The 19,967-nt window shown below is 38.8% G+C and overlaps 1 protein-coding gene across 2 annotated transcripts; it reads right to left on the bottom strand.

Annotated features, from left to right (window-relative positions):
• Position 1: 1 nt before the first annotated feature.
• Positions 2-18,330, bottom strand: gga1 (golgi-associated, gamma adaptin ear containing, ARF binding protein 1). 2 transcript variants are annotated; one of them, XM_053499551.1, is made up of 17 exons: positions 18,184-18,330; positions 13,691-13,775; positions 12,301-12,376; positions 11,420-11,518; positions 11,152-11,275; positions 9,449-9,549; positions 8,401-8,481; positions 7,653-7,790; positions 7,415-7,496; positions 5,389-5,499; positions 4,975-5,112; positions 3,906-3,982; positions 3,601-3,803; positions 3,117-3,349; positions 2,844-3,013; positions 2,632-2,742; positions 2-2,209 (listed from the first exon to the last, which is right to left on the bottom strand). In XM_053499551.1, the coding sequence occupies exons 1-17, from the start codon at positions 18,224-18,226 to the stop codon at positions 2,099-2,101; spliced, it is 1,983 nt and encodes a 660-aa protein (XP_053355526.1). In that variant the 5' UTR covers positions 18,227-18,330; the 3' UTR covers positions 2-2,098. The 2 variants fall into 2 exon arrangements, with proteins under 2 accessions (XP_053355526.1, XP_053355527.1); XM_053499552.1 differs by having other exon boundaries at positions 3,619-3,803.
• Positions 18,331-19,967: the final 1,637 nt, after the last annotated feature.

The following is a 19,967-nucleotide window of genomic DNA, read 5'->3' as shown; positions in this document are numbered from 1 at the left end:
CCAAGAAAAAGAATAACTTTATTTTCCTTAAATACATATTTGCACTACATTTTCCGTCCTCTTCCATACTTATTCGTTCTCTGTATTTTTTCTCTTCATTTTTGGCAAATGTACATAATTGCAATACGTATATTATTTACAGTCAGACTCAGGAAGAAAACTGGGTGGTGAGTATGACTTCAGGCTGGAGGAAACCTGCAGCTTGATGAGTTGGCTGCAACATGACATTCAACGTGCAGCGTTTCTCCTGCGCCGTCACGACCAGACAAATCCATGTCTGTCAAGGGAAATATTTTTCTTCCTTTTTTCCCCCCAAAATATGATTCCTGTTCATTTTATCAGAGGCACAATTAGATCTCATCTCTGTGTGTGCTGCATTTGGGGAAAAACACTGTTTTAAGGTTGGAATATGTAATTTAGAAGACAAAATAAATAGATGGTTGTATCATTGCCATGTAAAACAAGACCACTGTAGGCATTTTAAATCATTTCATTAACAAACAAACAAACAAGAAAAAAGCCCTACATAAAACAACATTAATAGCTACTGGCAAACTTCTGAACCAAGACAAACAGAAATGCAAAAGGTATGTATGTACAGATCAGCATTTAAGAAAACAAAAAGACAAAAGACAGATGTAACATTAGATTAGGCACATACGGTCAATTTAAACAAGACGTCAGCATCGATGTCTAAATGAATTCAATCTGAAAAGGGCAAAAACAGCAGGTTGGAGCACTCATTCATAAATAGGGGATTTGTTTTTTCTTACACAAATATACACCAGATTTTATCCTTTATAAGCCAGTGTCTTAACCTGATCTTAATCAGTTGCTTCTGTAGTGTATTGAGAAGAGAAGAGGATGGAAAAACAATTTGCTCAAAACCTATTGATGGAAGTGGAAGTAGAAGGGCAGTCTAGAAAGAAAGATTAAAATTTAAATCTGCAGCCTTTAGGATGAGACAGATATGAGAGGGGAAAAAAAACGTTCTAGGGTGCTTTTATATTTAGTCTTTTTATCCTTATTAAACTCTAACCAGGAAGGGCTGCGTTATTTAATTTAATGCATATTGAATTTGTTTTGTGTATTTGCCATCAGGTAGAGCGTGGAAAGTTTCCATAAATACATCATTCACTAGTATTCCCAACTCCACACACAGAAAATGATACAGATTTGGGACTTTCATTTACAAACAGTTCAGGATTTTTGTCTATTCCAAAAACTGCCACTTCCAAATTTGAGAAATCAGATTTATTTTCAATCATCAAAAGATGCAGGCTATCGCAATGTGCAACTTTGGTAAAAGATTAAAAGAATTAAATGAGAAATCAAGTGCAGCTCTTCTCATAGCTCTAGATGTGACAAGGACACGGTGCTCATCAGGCCGAAGGCAAAGAGGGGGAGATTAGACTTCCGTCGTAGAGGATCAACAGGACACACATCATAGCATAGAAACAAAATCCACTTCACTGTTCCATTATTCGAACTCTCACACAGATCCGCTCCGTGAATCATAAAGTACGCTCGCGATTACAGACAGCACGATGGAGTATTTATGAGGGACGAGCACTTATACGTGCCTGCCTTTTTTTTTTCCAGGTAGGCTGATATTGCATCAACAGGTTCACAAAACAGGACAAATCCAGAGAGCCAGCAGAGGAAGATGAGAGATAAGATGAAGGTTAAAACCGTTCGAATCGAGGACAATGAGACAGAAGGAAAGCAAGATGAAAAGGACAGCATTAGGGTTTCCAAGGCAGATCCTTTTGACTTTAATCTGACTCGGGTTTGTAGAAGTAGAAGAAAAAAAAAATGAGACCCTCCGTCACTTCTCCTAACCTCTTCCGCTTGCAGTTCTCACTCGGACACACTTCTATTAGAATTACTATCTCTGTGTAACTTTTTTTGATTTTACAAATGTCGAAAGTTAGACACTGCTGTGACTTCGTACCGACATCAAATATTTGGGGAAAAGTGAGGAGGGGCTCAATTTTCTTTGGATCAGAAACGAACCGTGGGTTTGCGAGAGCCGTTCCAGCTGGGCAAGACCAACAGGAAGCAGAGGGATAAAGCAGCAGGAAGTCAGTGTGTCCATCTAAAGGTTCCCCCAGGACTCTGGAGGTGGGAACTGTTCAATGTCTCCGCTCTCGTCATGGGACTCGTCAGCCAAATCGAATGTCAGCTTGTATCGCAATCGAACCTTTTCCTGTCGGAAGGGGGGGAGGGGGGAATTATCATTAATATATAATTAATCAAGTAAAAACAACACTTCAGTGTTTTAACATAATCCTGTTTTTTTTCCCCCTATTTACTGGGATTTTTTTTTACTTAACTTAAAACTCTACAGGTTTAACTATCTGTTAACTCCTCTCTCATTATTGAGAAACACAATAAAAAAATATATATAGTTGCAAGCAACGATGAGCGGGCCCAAGCACCTGTGCCATCGCCACCCTGGCGCTCCACAAGCCTCATCAGAGCGATGACATCATAGTCATGTCATCATCGTGCTGATGTCATAGTGCTTGGGCCCTAAAAATTTGTGATTACATTACAAAACTTTGATGTGTACACTACACTGTCTTCTAAACACTGTTGATCGAGAGTGTGCGTGCATGTGTGTGTAACCTTTTGAGGGTTGGCCAGCAGCAGAACTTGTGTAATCGCAGCAGGTGGGAGTATAGGGTTGAAGGCTGGCAGGTCTGTCCCGGACGGCGGTTGCAGTTTCACCCTCATCGTCTACACAAAAAACAACATGTACAGAGTGACTTGAGTTAACCTGCAAAACCGACACAAACCTGAGCATGTCGGTACGGTTTTCTTCTACACGAGTAGCGCACCTTGGGGACGGCGGCTTGGAAGCGGATGTTCGTGACTGGCATGGGAGCAGACGACAGCATGGAAATGATGACTACCAGGACGTCGGGCCGAGACGGAGGACTGTCGCGCGCGAAGTGCAGCAGGACACGCAAGCTGTGTTTGTCGAAGATCGTCACAGGCAACATGCTACCTGTGTCGCAGGAAATCAGATGATAAATGAGAGAAAGAGAGAGAGAGAGAGAGAGATAATACAAATCAGGGTGTTAAAGCAAAGGCATATATGCGTTTCTTACTAGGTTTGATGGATTCCAGGGGCACAGTGATGCTGGCCAGAGAGAGCTCGTCCTGAGAAGTGGAAGCAGAGCCGACGCTCAGTGCGGGAGCCTCATTGTTAGGCTGCGAGTTCAGGAGATTAGCAGGCTCAGAGGAAAACGCAAGGATTGAACTTGGGTTTGCGACTGGGTTTGGGTTTGACTTGCTCTGAAGATCTCGCAGGGTGGGCTTGGACTGCGGCTGAAGTTTGTCCCTGCACAGCAAACATGAACATCACAGCTGAATACAATCTCTTATCATCTATGCAAAATGTAGTTCCTCTGTGTTGAAAAAAAAAACCCCAAAACAACAATAAAAAAAAACCCAAAAACAACAATAAAAAAAAACAACGCATGTCTCATGTCAAAGAGTTCTTCAAATAATAATGAACGCAATACATACAATCATGGTGGCGATTATTAAATGGTGGTACACTTATGTCTGTTAGTAGTTAAATTCCTTTACATTTTGTTTGGACTGTACCATTTGACCTGCAGGCTCTCAGGGGGCAGTGACTGCTGTAACAGGGTCTTCCCCAGCAAATCCAGGTCATCCAGGGCCTTGACGACAGGGACGGGGCCGCTAACAGGGGCCTGGGTGGTGGGAACTGACGGCAACAGCACGGCAGCTGGTACCATTGGGACGGGTGTGTCTACAGTATCTGAAGCCTAAAACAAAACAGACGAGATTATAGTTAATACAAGAAACACCAGGTAAATGTAACAGTCTAGCAACATTCTAACCAGTTTCTCAGTCTCTTCCTCTCTCACCTGGAACGAGTTCCATGTGGCGGGGTCGCCAGACTGAGAGGAGGTCAGTGTCGAATTAGGAGTGTTGTCTGTTAATCCTACAACAAATAAAGCACCACAGATTAAACAGAGTAAAGCTCACCATGAACAATGCACGATTATTAGAAAAGTGAAATTATAGCCAAGATAATCATTGTCCAGTGTTTCCTTTTTTAGTTTAGTTCTTCATAAAAATGTCTCTAAAAAGAGACTCAACAAAAATATTTATCCCAAATCATCATATACAGTAAGTCCCCGACTTATGAACGAGTTCTGTTCCGGCAGCACGTTCGTAAGTTGGATTCATTCTTAAGTCAGTCATATACATCTTTGACACAAATATACAACACAAAGTTTGGTTCCACATTATACCCTCCAAATCTTATGGGGAGTCCGGATGATGCAGCAGGGTCAGCTGACCTTGTTTAAAGGGCACCTAGGAAGACCTCCAGGGGAGGATAACGCTACATGGCGTTGACCGGATGCCATCTTGTCTCACAGCATTTTCAGACTGTGAAGTTTCTGTTTTGATGAGGATCCTCTAAAATTAGGATAATTCCCCATCAAGCCAGATTTACACTTCTTTCTAAATTTTCTATCATCGTGCTCCTTTTTTAAAACTTTTTTTCAGTACTTTTTTTGCGTTAACACTGCTAGGAAAGTAGAGAAGTATACGGACAATACTTTCTAGCCCATGGATAAATAAAGCCGGTTCTTTACTAAAGAAGCACTAAACATGAACTAGCACCTGGTTCACTTTGGTGGATATTTTACATTAACATGTAACATTTAAATCCGCCATTATTAGATTATGTTGCATAACTGTATTTTATCCAAACATGCAAATATTTTGAGGGTGTTTACTGACATTTAGAGCTTTAATCACATGGTAATCATGTTATGGCTGATCGACTAAAGGTGTGGTAGTAAAAATTTCTCCTGCCTTAAGCTATTCTCTTAAGAACGCCCAACGAAAAGACACAATTGCATTGTTCATATGTGAACTTACTAGTAGATAAAATAGTAAATACGACTCTAAGACAGTCCTTACCCAAAGACATGAGCTCGTCGTCCAGCAGGCTGATGCACAGCTCGTGTGATGGTGTGGGCTGAGAGGGGAATTCTGGAAAAGTGGGAGCTGAAGGTGATGTATCCAATCCAGTGAGGTCCAACAGGGCTGTGCTCTTCCCTGCCAATGAAAACACAATGCCAGCTTAACTGACTAATCGTAAGCATGGATTTTTAATACATTTTATTTGTTATTAAACATTTAATGAATCTTATATTATGGATGCTTGAACTTTTAAATCTAATTTATGTTCTTTCATAAATGTCTGTAGTATCAAATAAACATTAACGCTTAGTACAAATTCAATATATGCACTAATGTCTGTGTATTATGTAATATGAGTATTGTGGTGCTGATACCGAAGTGGGTGTGTGTCTGGTTTATTGATGCAATTACCTTTAAGTGTGGGCATAGTACTGCTGTCTCCGTTCACCTCCTCTCCCTTTACAAGCTGCCTATAGAGGTTAATCACCTGCGTCAAACTATCATTGGCCTGCAGGATCTCCGCTTTAGAGAAAAAGAGAGAAACGCACACAGTTCAATGTTCCAGCCACTTGGATCGAATCCAACCTGGAACAATGCACATGCATAACTTCATTCTGTTCATTTTCAATTCAAAGCAATATAAATACATTTACAGTAATTATTTTTTTTTTCCCTAATCATTTACAAGTTCTGAATGCAGGGTGATGCTGTATCTTCTCATGGTTGGCAAGCCCAAAAAAAAGCTTGAAACTTTCAGAATTGCGATTCTGGCCAATCATGGGCGTCTGTAAGCTTACTAAAGGAGCGAACTGTTACACAAGAGGTACGAAAAGATGCTGTGGGCTGGTGTTACGTGCCTCGGGGGAAATACACATGATGGAAGAGCCCCTTAATGACGGGTGGTAGTGATGCGCGGGTTGTCTGGTAACCCGCGGACCCCAGGTGGGTCGAGTCATTAAAAACTATATTAAATTTAAAAAATCCATGTATGTTGCGTGCAATTCCCTATAGCCTATATTAAATATTTGGGAATATCTATTTTCATATTCTATTAAGTTCTTTGATAAGGTTACATCACGTGACAAGTCATGAAAGCGCCAAGCAGCTACCGCGGCCAGTCACAACAAAAACAAAGAAATAAAAGTAAAGATGGAAGATGAGGTGCGGGATAAATTAAGGTCTGGAATTTACATCATAAAAAAAAAAAAAGGGCAGGCTGCTAAATCTAATGTTTTAGCATTCTTTTTTGCACAGCGAACGTAAAAACGCTAAATGAACATTTCTGTGTCATAAATAAATTTTTAAAAGTCAGTGGTTATTTAGCGTAGGCTGTAAACTGTAGGCCTGCCCTATACAAATCTAAAATAAAAAACTGTTTAGCCTAGATTACAAATGCTGCTTTGTAAATGTTTAAAATGTGTATCATTATCTTATTATAAATATGACCTGATTTATCGTTATTATTCATAATCATATGTTGTTGCCAGTTTACAGGGCAATGTTTCCAAGGTATATTTTTTGAAAGAACAGCCTTCTTTCTTTACGCCAAATTTTATTTATAAAGCACAATGTTAACATAACCGTGGTTTATCCAAAGTGCTTTACAGTAAACGTCGAAAATAAAACCAGTATCAAAAACAATTAAGATGTAAATACATAAAATACCAATTTAACTATTTAAAGGTACAGACACAGCAAAAGAAAAATGCTAAAAAGTAAAAATTGGTCTTTATGCTAGATTTTAAAACATCCAATAATGGAGAAGTTCTGATGTTCGAAGGTAGGCTGTTCCACAGCTTTGTAAAAAAGCTTGTTCACCTTTTGTTTACATTGTGAATGTGGGACGGAAAAGTAACTGATCACTAGATCTTAATGGCCTAGAGGTTAGATATGGCCTGATGAGATCACAAATATTATGCAATGACTTGTATACAAAAAGAAGAATCTTAATCACTCACTATACAATTTGGAGTTTAACGAATAAAGAATGCTTAAACTTGTACACAGATTTGCCTTTCACGTAATCTGCACATAAAACAGACAGCTAAAGATAAACAGCGTACAAGATGTTTAACGGAGAATGATACTGCAGACTACCCAGATGATTTACAGACTACAGCAGGCTTCTTGGAATTTTATCTAGCAAGATGTCTGACCATGGTTAAGCAACTTCAGCTCCTGGCCGAAGTGCAACAACAAACAAAAAAAAGAAGATATGTTTGAATCTAGACGATGCCACAGCCATCCATGGAATAAAACTAGCCATGTTCTCCAGGTTTGTGGAATAGCATTGGCATATTCTTTCTCTCCCTCCGCTGTAAATCATGCTGCTCTGTAATCAGTCAGGCTATCAAGCTTCATGTGTCTCTGAGCTGTTGTATAGAGTAGAGCAGAACAGGCCTTTGACCCACTGGTAAAATCTTTTGTTGGTTCTTACCCAGAGCTTCATCATTGTCTTCTGTGTCACTGGCTAGTCTGAACAAAGTGGGCCTCATCTTCTCACAGCGCTGGTACAAATCCTAAAGGGGACAGGGGCAATGGTAAGCACCACTATGAAACAAATCATAAACAAATCCCTAGTAATCATTATTTAAATGTAAAATACTCGTCGTTGGTTCATTCGCCGCTTGGAACTGTTGTAAGTAAGAAACTGGTAAGAAAAGGTGTGTTTGCACCTTGATGAGTTCCTCGTTGTCCTGCGAGCTGGTCTCTTTGCTGTAGTCTGCTAAGAGCTGTGTGAGCAGCTTGACACTCTCCTTCACTTCCTGAATAGCATTTACTCTCTTCGACACTTTCTCCATTCGCTTCTGATCCTGTTAATTAAACCCAGATTTGAGTATTTTGCGATTAGTCTTAATTTTTAAAGGAGTAGTGGACAGACATGCCTTTCAGGCTAAGACTACTAGCTAAATAACCCACAATCCTGGAATTGCCGGGTACCTGAGTGTTGTTTAGCATGCGTCAAATAGTGTATTACACAACTATTATACACTGTACACACCTGTATAGCTAAACTATAAACCTAATTTAGGATCAGTTAAAAAAAACTATAATAATATAAGCATTGTCTTCAGTGCAGCAGCCAGTTTTGGTGTGGTGCACGGGGTGTGGAAATAATTATAGCACCCTTGAGACAAAGCTTGAGCTTTGCTTTGCACAACAGAAGCAACAAGGTTATTACGACTATATGCATTTACTTTTAAAACTATTTATTAAAAATGCAATCATCATGATCATCTCCTTCATTAGACAACAAACAACACTGATCTTTATTCAGGCATTACATTGTACAGAAATATAACAGAGGTCAGGACAAAGCAAATGTGAGGCTTATAGGGCAGGGCTTTAGAGTACTCAGTAACTCAGCCAGATCTGCAAAACACACATTGAGATGCATGCTCTCTTGCACACACACACACATACCTCCTGTACCATTTCCTTAATAAGTTTGTTTGCTGCTCTCAGGTCCTCCGGGTGAGTGCTGTTGAGCAAGCGTGACAGCATCTAGACAGACAGAGAGAAGATAATTTGAGACAAGGGTTTTCAGGAGAAAATGCCAGTTCAGCAGGGATGTGGCATTAAAAAAAATGCCATCCTGGCTCGTTTCAATGTTCTAGATTGTTGTGTAATGCCTCTTTCAGTAAGTTACTGAAAATCTCCTAGCCCCACAGCAGACAGAATCAACTTTTCATAGCTTATACAAATGCAGCCCTTACTTTTAAAACTATGTATGAATAAATATATGATGGAAAGCATGGGAAGGGGCAAACAAACAAAAAAAAACAAAACAGATCATTTGTTTCAAGATCATATGAATGTGAGCCAACAGGACCTGTTAAACATTTGGACACACCCTTCTGATTAAATGTTTTTTGTTTTATGATTTTTTTTTCTACAATCTAGAACAATGCTACAAATTTCAAATCAATGAAAGTAAACAATTAAGTAACCACAACAACAACAGTCAGGTATTATTTTTAGACTTGAAGGTCAGCTGTTCTGAATCAGTTCTTGCAACAGATAGTTGCAAAGTATTGTGTCAAGTGCGTTTGCAAAACCCATCAAGCTCCATGATAAATCTGGCTCTCATGAAGACCTTCCCAGGAAAGCGAGATCAAAACTTACCTCTGCTGCAGAGGAGAAGTTCATTTAAAGTTACCAGCCTCAGAAATCACCAATTAACGAACAGCACTTCAGATTAAAGCCGTTAAGAAGAATTTACAGATACATCTCAATATCAAACTGTATTATATCATCGTATAATATTATAGTATATTTTAGATGCGTTTAGCTGCGTTTTAAAATGTAGAAAGACATAAAAATCAGCGAAGGCCATGGAACTAAAAAGTGTGTCCAAACTTATGACTGGTAATGCAAAAATCATAACTGGTTACTGTTAACTATTATCCCTGACTATATTTTCAGTAAAACTTGACCTATGACTGAAAGCCACTAGATGTTTTATCTTTACCTTCGACTTTTCTTCATCCTCAAAGATGGCGTTCTTGGGTCTGGGAGGGGGAGGAGGGAGGGGCTTATCGTCTGGAAGAGCGGGGTCCTGTTTCACAATACCTGGAAGAGAAACAAGGAACTGTTGTCACTCGGCAACATAAGCTGGGACTTCCCGCGGCGGTCACGTCCGACGGAGACGGAAATGACAAATACACAGCACAACGTTTTCTACAGATACATCACTAATAAAGAAGCAGAGCGTTCATCATAAGAGTTTAAAAACATTAAACAAAGAATAAAACATCAGGACTTGTACAAGAAATTATTTCACCATCATGCTGATTGCTTTTCAGTCCTCATTGCTGGAAAACGTTTTAATCCTCAAAAGATGATTATTGTTTCTTTGCAGAAGGAGCATGCTTTAGTAATCCACCAGCAGTGCGTTATTACTTCAGCTATCCCACAGTAGTAAGCTTGCAGTCAGAAGAAGTGAAGCATTTTTGCAATGGTGTAAAGAACTGAACAATTTCTCTCAGGGTTACATCATCATAAATTCCCTATAACCTTAAGCAACTAACCTGAACAAAAAAGGACTCCCATAAAAACAGCGATTGAAGAGATAACACAAAGAAATTAAGTATAAATATTTATAATGTCTATACCATGACATGTATGATACACACCTGCAGTTAGTGTGGAACTAGCAAAAACCCACTTCTACAATGTCAACATGTTATGTGTAATTATAGGATTTCTTGAAAACCTACAACCACTTTATTCTGATACATGACACTTAACACCATTTAAATCATCTGAAAACGGCTGAACTTGTACAAAAATGAAGGCGGGTGAATCAAAAATGATCCGCACTTCAGTTATTTTAAAACTTTATTAAAAGTCTTATCAGCCCTTTCCGTTCAGGGCTACTGTCTCCCCAGTCACTGGATTCCCCACTTGTGATTTACATGAAAGAAGAGCGGTGTGCACCGATTCGTGTTTTTTGTTTGTTTTTTGGTCTGAGGGTGTGCTCTAAGGAAGGTGAAAGCTTCTTAACGACATTCATTACTGGCGACGAGAGACAGATTCATCAGCCTGAGCCTGAGCCTGAAAGTAAACGGCATTGTATGGAACGGAAACATCCTCAACCGTTGACCGAGAAAAAGTTCAAAAGTCAACCAATAGCTAGAAAATTAAAGGCTACAGTTTTCTGTGATTCTCAAAGGCCAGAACTGGAACATTATCACTAGAAAGGTTCAACAATCAACAGTCCTCATTACAGTGATATGCTTATTGAAAAGCTGAAGCCAGATTAAACTCAGAACTGCTAGACAAGGGCGTTGTGATCTTAGATGACGATGCATATTTGCACAATTCTGCCCACACTGTCTACACTCTGCAAAAACGTCCTATAATCCTGATCTTGCTCCTTCAGACTTTCACCTGTTTGGCCACCTGAAGGCAGAACTATGAGAACGAGGATTCACTTGTGATGAAGAAGTAATGACAGCGGTGCATTCGTGGCTCACAGCTCAGGGTGAAACATTTTTTAACAAGGTAATACGAAAGCTTGTAGACAGATGGACAAAGTGTATTGAGAGTCAAGGGGATTATGTTAAAAAATGCATTTGTCTTTTCCAAAAATTTAATTAAAAATTCTACAGCCAGTGTGAGGATAATTTTGACTTATCCTCATAAATACAATATGAAGACTTTTCTGGTTACCTTGTTTCTTTAGCATCTGATAAGCGTCTGATATTTTGGTCTCTTCAGGAAACCCCACGGTCCAACTGAACATCATTTCTAGTACTTTCTTCTTCACGGGTTCTGGAGCCCGAGAGCCCAGGTACTGTAACAAAGCACAGGCCATTAGGAAATACAGGATATAACTAACTCAAACAAGATTTACTTACACTAACACTGCCAAAATACTCACAATGACTTTATGGAGTCGTACAAACAAAACAAACAAACACAAAACCTCATGACTTACCTTTGGAGAAACCACCTTGATGAGCTCATTGAGAAAGCGAAACTTTCCCACTTCATTATGGAATCTCTTCCCGCAGTTCTTCATACATGTCTCCAAAACCTACACACATCAACACACACACAAATTACTACACTTTCTTTTTCAAACGCTTGTAAGCTACTAATAATCAGCATCAATGTGTTTTTCTGTTGAGCGATTCATACAGAAAGTGATTCCTGAGAATGTGCTGAGAGGTTTCATTAATGAAGACAATATTCTGAATGCAATTTAATGCTTCAAAACTGTGAATGAATCTTCCTGCTCAGTTTCTTAGGTTTAAAAATATATATAGTTAAAACATATGACTTAAGACTTTCTCAAACCTGTCGGCATAATAAGCTAGTCTGAAACCATGTAACCTTTGTATAAGAAACACCGATGAGTGAAGCTGATTTCAGGCAGTTGAAAGATGACCAAGTTTAACCCTTTGAGGAATAAAATTCATCCTCTTTGACTACACTATAAAAAAACAGATGGGACAATAGAGGATGTCCTAAAAAATGTGACATCATTTCGTAGTCTAAAAACATAGCCAATTCTCACTCAAGTGATCAGAAATCTTAACAAGAGTGTAAAAACTAAGTTTAATGTTTTGCTTTTTTTACTTTTTTATTCAGTCATAATGACAATGTGCTGTTGAAATGGCCACCATGTTATGTTGTTGAAATTTGGATAAATACATCTTTTATTTTTCCATCATAAAACCTATTTAATTTAGTTTGCCTAGAACATGTAGCTACATAGATATTCATATTTCAAATGATGTCAAGTTTTTGGGACACCCTGTACAACATTCCAACCCTGAACTTCGTATGTACTGTACCAGAACTATATTATCTTACCGTGAGGGCCTGCATGGCTTCCCATTCCTGTGGTGACTGAATCTTATGGGCCAAAAGCCTGGTGGCCAGTTGTGGACTGCAGATAAGAGAAATCCGGGTTAGAAAAAAAATGAACAGATAGATAAAAGTTATTTTCATGTATTAAAAAGTCTGCTTAGAAATTGTAAGTACATTTTATTCTTGTGAATAAGGAAGGATAATGCACTTTGGTGTGAATCTCTACGATATCTGCTCTGATAATAGTTTCAGGTTTATATGAATCCATAGAATCTATACCTAATTTAATATCGATTTAAAAACTTTAAAAATATACACGCTACTGCTCAAAAGTTTGGGATCACTTGCAAATTTCTTTGTTTTTGTTTATTGATTTATTTTCTACATTTTACAACAATACTGGGGATTTCTTAACTATGAAATAACCCACATGTAATTAAATTATGTAACATTACCAGCAGTCAGTTGTTATTTTAAGAAACGAAGGTCAGTCTTTCTGGAATAGTTCTTGCAGGAACAGTTAAGTGGCAAGTGCATTTGTAAAACCCATTAAGCACCATGATGAAACTGGCTTTCATGAAGACAATCCCCGGAAAGCAAGACCAAAACCAGATCATTTAGAGAAATCACCAATTAACAAACAGCACCTTAGATTAGAGCCGTTATAAAGGCTTTACAGTGCTTAAGTAGCTCAAATGAGATTATTACATATTTTGGACACCTTCAACATTGCTTTACAAATGTAGGAAGAAATAAAAAACAGAAACGACCATGGAGTAAGTAAGTAATCCCAAACTTTTGAGCGGCAGTGTGTATAACAATCATCTTATCATTGATAAGGTACGAGAGAGAGAGAGAGAGAGAGAGAGAGAGAGAGAGAGAGAGAGAGAGCAAGAGAGAGAATTTCAACCTTTTTGCTTTTAAAATAATGTGAAAACATTGTAAACCTAAAAAAAGAGCCTTGTGAAGGCATAGTTTTAAAACAGCTTAATAGATCATGCAAAAACCTGTTTGTTTTAAATTATTCGTACATTGTTGGTACAGAAGCCTTGACAAACAAAGCCAGCTTGGCCTGTCTGAATATTGGGAAAAGCCCTTCCTGATTTTTTCCTTTGGAAGTCAGTATGGAATTCTGAAGATCTGTTTGGCAGTGAGCTGTTTTTGCTTACAGGCACGTACAATTAAAAACAATTGTCTCAAAAGCATAATACATCCCCGCCATGTACAACAGAACAATGCCTAGGCTTGGAAAGTAGCTTATGTTCTACATAACTTAAGTAAACATGCAAAATGTATACAAGTGTAACAGGCAACAACATTGTAAGACTTTAAGCACAGGCAAGAACACTGAATGCTACAAAGCACTACGGAGTCCATTTTAAGTGGAACTTACCCTTCAGGTTCATTGCTGAGCTGCTCACAAAAAGCTTTAATGCTGTCCCAGTCTGTCTCTCTGTTTAGCGGGTTGGTTGCTTTGTCTGCAAGTCAAAGGTGCACAAAAAAAATTCACAATATTTTCCTGCAGGCTTCATTTTAAAATGCATGATCAACAAAACTCTTATTTAGAAAGGCTGGGTAGCATTACAATAAGAATATATGGAAGAAAGATTATACATTGCCTAACCAGATGAGGAGTATGTGTTAAAAAAAAAGAAAAAAAATGTCACTGCACCAGTTGTGCCTCATTCTTTATAAATATAAATGACAGGAGCGGAAGGGGAAGATTGGGGGAAAAAAGTTCTGGCACATGACAGTCAATCACCAGATACGCATGTTTTCCCCTGCATTATAAAACACTGTTGTTTCTATAACTGATTATATTCCTATAACAGCATGCCTTGCAGTGTTTTTTTTTTTTTCTTACGCAAAATACATAAAGGTGCAGGTCCTGCAATGCTAGTTTTCTAGAGAAAGGGTGTGTGTGAGTGTAATGTTGGAACATTTCCAGTCTACTCAAATCTTATTTTTAAAAAATAAACGTTTTATATATTCTAAATTCATTAGAAAGTTTATGTATAAGGTAAAATATTGAAAGCCTTTTTTCATTTTGATAATGATGATTATGTCAGATGACTGACTCCAGCCTCAGTCCACCCCTTCCTTGTGGAAGGTGTTCTTAAGTCAGTTGTGCTTGACAACCTTCTTAAGGCCGCAGTTTCATAAGCTATTAGCCATAATAATCAAAATTAAAAGAAAAAAAGGCTTGAAATATTACACTTGACGTCTAATGAACCAAGAATATCAGTTTAATTTTTTTAATTAAATTATGAAAATAAAAAAATAAAAAATTTGAGCTGCACTGTACATCGAGACTGCATGTGTTTCGTTTGCATTCTCTTATAATCCAATATCAATACAAGTATTAAACAGAACAATAAGACCTAACATAGTAAAACCTTGAATTGCGACTAACTTGGTCTGCAAGTGTTTTGCAAGACGAGCAAAAAAAATTTACATAAATTTTATCTTGATAAACAAGCGAGGTCTTGCACTACAAGCAGTATGTATACGCTTTGTCTGCCCACGTGATCACAACTGAGCCAATGGTTCTTCTCACTCACGCGCTGTGGGATTGTGGGTAATCTTCTCCCATGCTCAGTCTCTAAGTGTGCGTCACTCGTATAGTCAACATCTATGCGTGCATGTACTGTTTACTAAAGCATTGTGACCACATGTGGGCACGCATGGGTAAAGCATTTTTTTTTTACTTTGCGTCCAAGTGTTGTGACTGTTCTTTATTAACTGCACTGCAACAATGGCCGGCGTGAAGAAAATATTCAAAAAGGCTGTATCAGTGTGAATGATGATTCCGTTTAACGACAATGCGATAACAACAAATTTCCAACCTTTCCAAAGACAGATATAAGACTGAATAATGCAGATCCCTAAGAATTCATTATATTCAATAAAAGAGATGAAAAAATCTATTCTATCCATCAGTAACCCTTTATTAATGTGAAAGCATCATGGTTGAGCCTTACAGCATGGGGTCCTGGGCTTAAAAATAGTTATTCATGCACACAGGAGCAGACTCAGAACAGGCACAGCAGTCATGAATGTACAATCATGCAGTGACTCTTCCAAATACCAAGAATGGAAAAACAGCATTTATTTAAACCACAGGGGACAAACTGTTTTTCCATGTGTGTGTATATTGACTAGACAATGTGTGCGTGTGTAGTATTTTTTAGATTCTGATCTTAAAGCATTGTGAAAAATCAGTGCTTGAAATAGTAACTCAATCTCTTTCATATTCACTACATCCACTCCTGAATTTTGAGTGGAGTTTCCTGACTACTGCTGATGACGTGGTGTGTGTGTGTGTGTGTCAGTCAAAGCCGACATGAAGCAGCCCCAATAGGCATACAATCTAGCAGGTATTTCACCTGATACAACTATTAATGATCAGCTACATGAACATATACACAAATGACCATTTCTACATTTTGACGTTGTTTTGTGCATGCGGTAACTAACATACAAAAAAGTGGAAATTAATACTTAGTTTAATAATAAAATATAGCTACTAAAGTGTAAACATGGCGGATGGTAATCATGGAAGTTGTTGCGGTCATGGTCGTAGTTAAAAAGGCGTGACCAAGTGGCAGGGCGAGGTCAGGCTGAATGAAGCATCAAGGGCCCGAGGGACCCAAGAATGAGGCAAGTGAGAATAGGACAATAGGCTAATTAGTGTGTGTGTGTGCGCTGTGAGCTGGAAAAATTTAGACAGAGATGAGAAGGGGGGGCGAGAGAGAGAGCGAGAGAGAGAGAAAGAGAGAGCAAGAGAAAAAAAAAGAGTGAGGGGAGAGAAATGTGTGTACAGAGCTCAACAAGGCATGTGTTTGTGTGTGAGCTGAAAAATATAGAGAGGGCAACAGCGTGTTTGTGTAAAAAAAAATGTGTGAAAGTGAGTGAGCAAGCACTCAAAAATCCAACCCGCAGCAACACAGTCAACAGTCAGTAATTAGCCACGTTCTCTTTAGGTGTGAATACTTTTCCACAAATCTGACGATCCAATCCTTCACAAGGTCTTTCCCACTGATTCCAGAGACTGTTTTGCCCGAGGTTTATATGTTATACAAGTTCATGGAGATTTTTGCTTATAAAATGTGCTTGACATCGCACTATTACTCACTTTACTCAGTAAGCCCGACACTTACACGTCAGAGCGTTCACAGTTTGCATGAGAACCAAGAGCAAGCACACCAACTAATCAACAATTAAATTAACTTTAGTTATCTATAACTTTAGTTAATGTGGCCTGCACAGTATTTAATAAAGCACTGGGAATCTATCTCACGTGGAACCGAACTGGCACTGACGAGCTAATGCTACCAAACAGCACCAAATCCAGTAAAGAAACTGTGAAGTTTTATCGCAGGCAAAGTCTCAAACCTTAACTTGACAGTGAGCGCGAGGTTTTGAGTGGCTGCGAACACACAGGACTTCTAACGTATGCAATTTTGACTAATTAATAACTAATTTTGACTAAGTGTTTTGAGTAACAACAACAACAGTAAGCGTGTGTAATGAATGGGTTTGAGACTAATTTGCTTACAAAGTCCATCTCTGTTACAAATGTAAAAACTGTTTCCTCCGGTACTCAATTTTCCTCCCACAGTCCAAAAACATGCAGATTAGATTAACGTGTCTGTATGTCCTGTAATTGATTTGCACCCTGTCCAGGGTGTACCCCGTCTTACGCCCAAAGTCTCTCTATTATACTTATTATTAGTCATGTTATAATGACTACGATAGCATTGACATCTCATTAGAGCACTCCTACTATGAAATTTATGCGATCGCCACCAAACCCGGCCCATGTGATCTCAAAACATTGAAGATGCAAAGTTGTGAAGGGATTTTCGATATCTTAAGTGGTTCAGCCATAGCCATGCCTTAAACCTAAGCTGAAAAGTGGCTAATAACTTATGGGGGACATCATACAGTATGAAGTGATATTATCCAGAACGTTTTGGAGGTCTTTACACACTCAAAAAACACACAGTTTGTATGTTGCACCCGGGTGGCCAGGTCATCGCTGCGAGAACCTGAGTTATCGCTGCCTGGCGCCCCACAAAGACACGTCCACCCATGATGAAGCCTTAAAGTTATGCCGAATAGTGGCTCATGACTTCCTGAGTGACATCATATCAAGTGACATCAGCTTTTTAGAGGTCTTAACATGCTCAAAAGTACACAGGTTGTGACAGTGTGCCCAGGTGGTGATGGTGCAGGTGCTTGGGCCCGCTCATCATTACTTGCAACTATATTATTATTATTATTATTATAACAAACACCCATCTAGATTTAACATCAAGTAACAAAAACTACAAAAAGATTTTTCCCTCTGTCTTAAAAAGTTGTTCTAAAGCAGTGTTTTACATCATATCTATCTATTACTAGTCAGTCTTCACACAGTGCAGGTTTGTCTTCAGGGCTCTTTCCCAGCTAGTTAGAGGACTCGACAGCAGGTCATGTGAAATGATCCCTCCCTATTAACTTACACTGGAAGTGACAGCGCTTCTGGTTAGCGCACTAAGCTAAACCTCTTCTTTTCTCTTCAGCATGTCACCACAGAACTCAGACCTGACGAGTTGGTTTCCACTCATAACACCGTGTTCTCACTCTGACCAACGATAAACAGTCGTGCTAATGTGATTTGACTCGCTAACACGCTAGCATATTTAGCTTAGCTTGCAAACAAACTGCCAAGCTAGTTAGCTATCCAGCTAGCTTCCAGTCATGGCACTGATACACCTTATGCGAAATACAAACACGCATACAGCTAAGAATAAAGGCTTACATTTGATAAGGACAAACATGTCCGTTTGTGTATTATAACGTGTCAGTCGTGCAGTTTAATTAAACCTGTGCTTGACTTACTGATGCGAGACTCCAAACTCCCCTCATCAGGCGGAGCCGCCATCTTTCGGTGATGCCTTTCCAAGTGCAAGTCAACTCTCGCGAGATTTCCACACACTACCAAGTATAACGCGATTCTCGCGAGGTTCGGGTAGTCGATAGTCACAAGTCTCGCGATATTTGGCTTAGTGTTGATTTTTTTTTTTTTTTTACCCAAAACAGGAGATGTTTGGATTTCCTCACAGAGATGAGATCCTCCTCCCACATAAGCGTACAGTGTGACTCAGCCGAATGTGAGTCACTGTCACACAGCATGCAACTGGATCATAGTCTCATGCACCAAAATGCATCATCACTTCCTATTACACATTAGTGAAAATTACATTCATTTACTCAATTACATTGTTCACTTGAACTTTTTAAAACTACAGCTTGATCCGTACAACTGAATGTACACAAATTACAGCTTGGTGGCATAGTGATTAGCACTGTCGCCTTGTACCTCAAGGGTCAGGGTTCGATTCCTGCCTTTGGGTCTGTATGCATGGAGCTTGTATGTTCTTGAATGTTCCTTAGTGGGGTTCCTCGGGTTCTCTCAAAGACATTCTGATTATGTGTGTGTGTGGGTGTGTGTGTGTGCCCTGTGAAGGCCATCTCCTGAGACAACCCTGTGCCCCGCAACCCTGTATACATGACATGGTGTATAAATGTACACACTGATTTACCTATTAAATGCAAAACTACACCCTAAAAAACACATTGCAGATGATGATTTTTCCAGAGATGTTCAATATTATAGTATTATATAGTGGTATAGACCTAGATGATTTCATCAGTTCTCATGTGAGTGTATATATACTGTAAATAGACAATTTAGTTGGAGGAAAATCTTATGTCCACTAATGAGCTTATATATCATTGTGCGATGCTCATTTGAGAACTGTTTAGGATAATAATTTTGCCAATGTCTTTCTATTTAAAGCCATTAATTAAGTGCATTGTTATCATGTACTAGGGAAACAGTAAGGGGAACATGTAATGTACACAATAGTAAATGTCAGGTCTCAAGAGGTTAAAATTAATAATGCACTGTTCTTACTTTTTTCTTTTTTTCTTTCGACTTTTTTTTTAAACATAATTCTGTATGCATTCCTTTATAGTTTTAATGTCACTGTAGAAATGTTCTACAATGTAGAAGAAAGTAAAGAAAAAACATTGGATTTAAAGTTTAGAATGTTTTAGTCCAAAACCTCTGATGTTTCTTTCTTTCTTTCTTCTTTCTGTATACATTCCCCAAGGTTATTTCCATATACTGGGGTTGTTTGTATCAAGTTTCTGTGCGTTTTCTTCTGGGTTATCTGGTGTTCTTAAAAAAAAAAAAACATGTAAGATAAATTGTGACTATTAATATTTAACATCACATCAATTCCCACCTTGGGTCTGTGTGTATGTGTGGAATTTAAATGCTCCTCCCGTGCTTGGTGGGTTTCCTCCGGGTACTCCGGTTTCCTCCTACAGTGCAAAACATGCCAATTAGGTGAATTGTTAATATTATTTCAAAAATGCCTGCAGTGTGTGTGTGTGTGTGTGTGTGTGCCCTTTGATGGATTGGCACCCTGTCCAGTGTGTATCCCGGTGCCCCCAAAGTCTTCTGGGATAGGCTCCAGGCTTCCTGCAACCTTATACAGGATAAGAAGGAAAAATGAATGAGATGAAACGCGCAGAAATCGAATCCAGTCCAAATTTGTTTTGTCAATAAATTTCCACAAGGGGGCGCAAAACGATACTTTACTAAGCAGTCCAAT

Source organism: Clarias gariepinus, chromosome 6, assembly GCF_024256425.1.
Source record: "Clarias gariepinus isolate MV-2021 ecotype Netherlands chromosome 6, CGAR_prim_01v2, whole genome shotgun sequence".
In the NCBI taxonomy this organism is placed as follows: domain Eukaryota; kingdom Metazoa; phylum Chordata; class Actinopteri; order Siluriformes; family Clariidae; genus Clarias; species Clarias gariepinus.
Note: the sequence above shows the minus strand (reverse complement) of the source record. Positions and strands in the feature narration are given on the sequence as shown.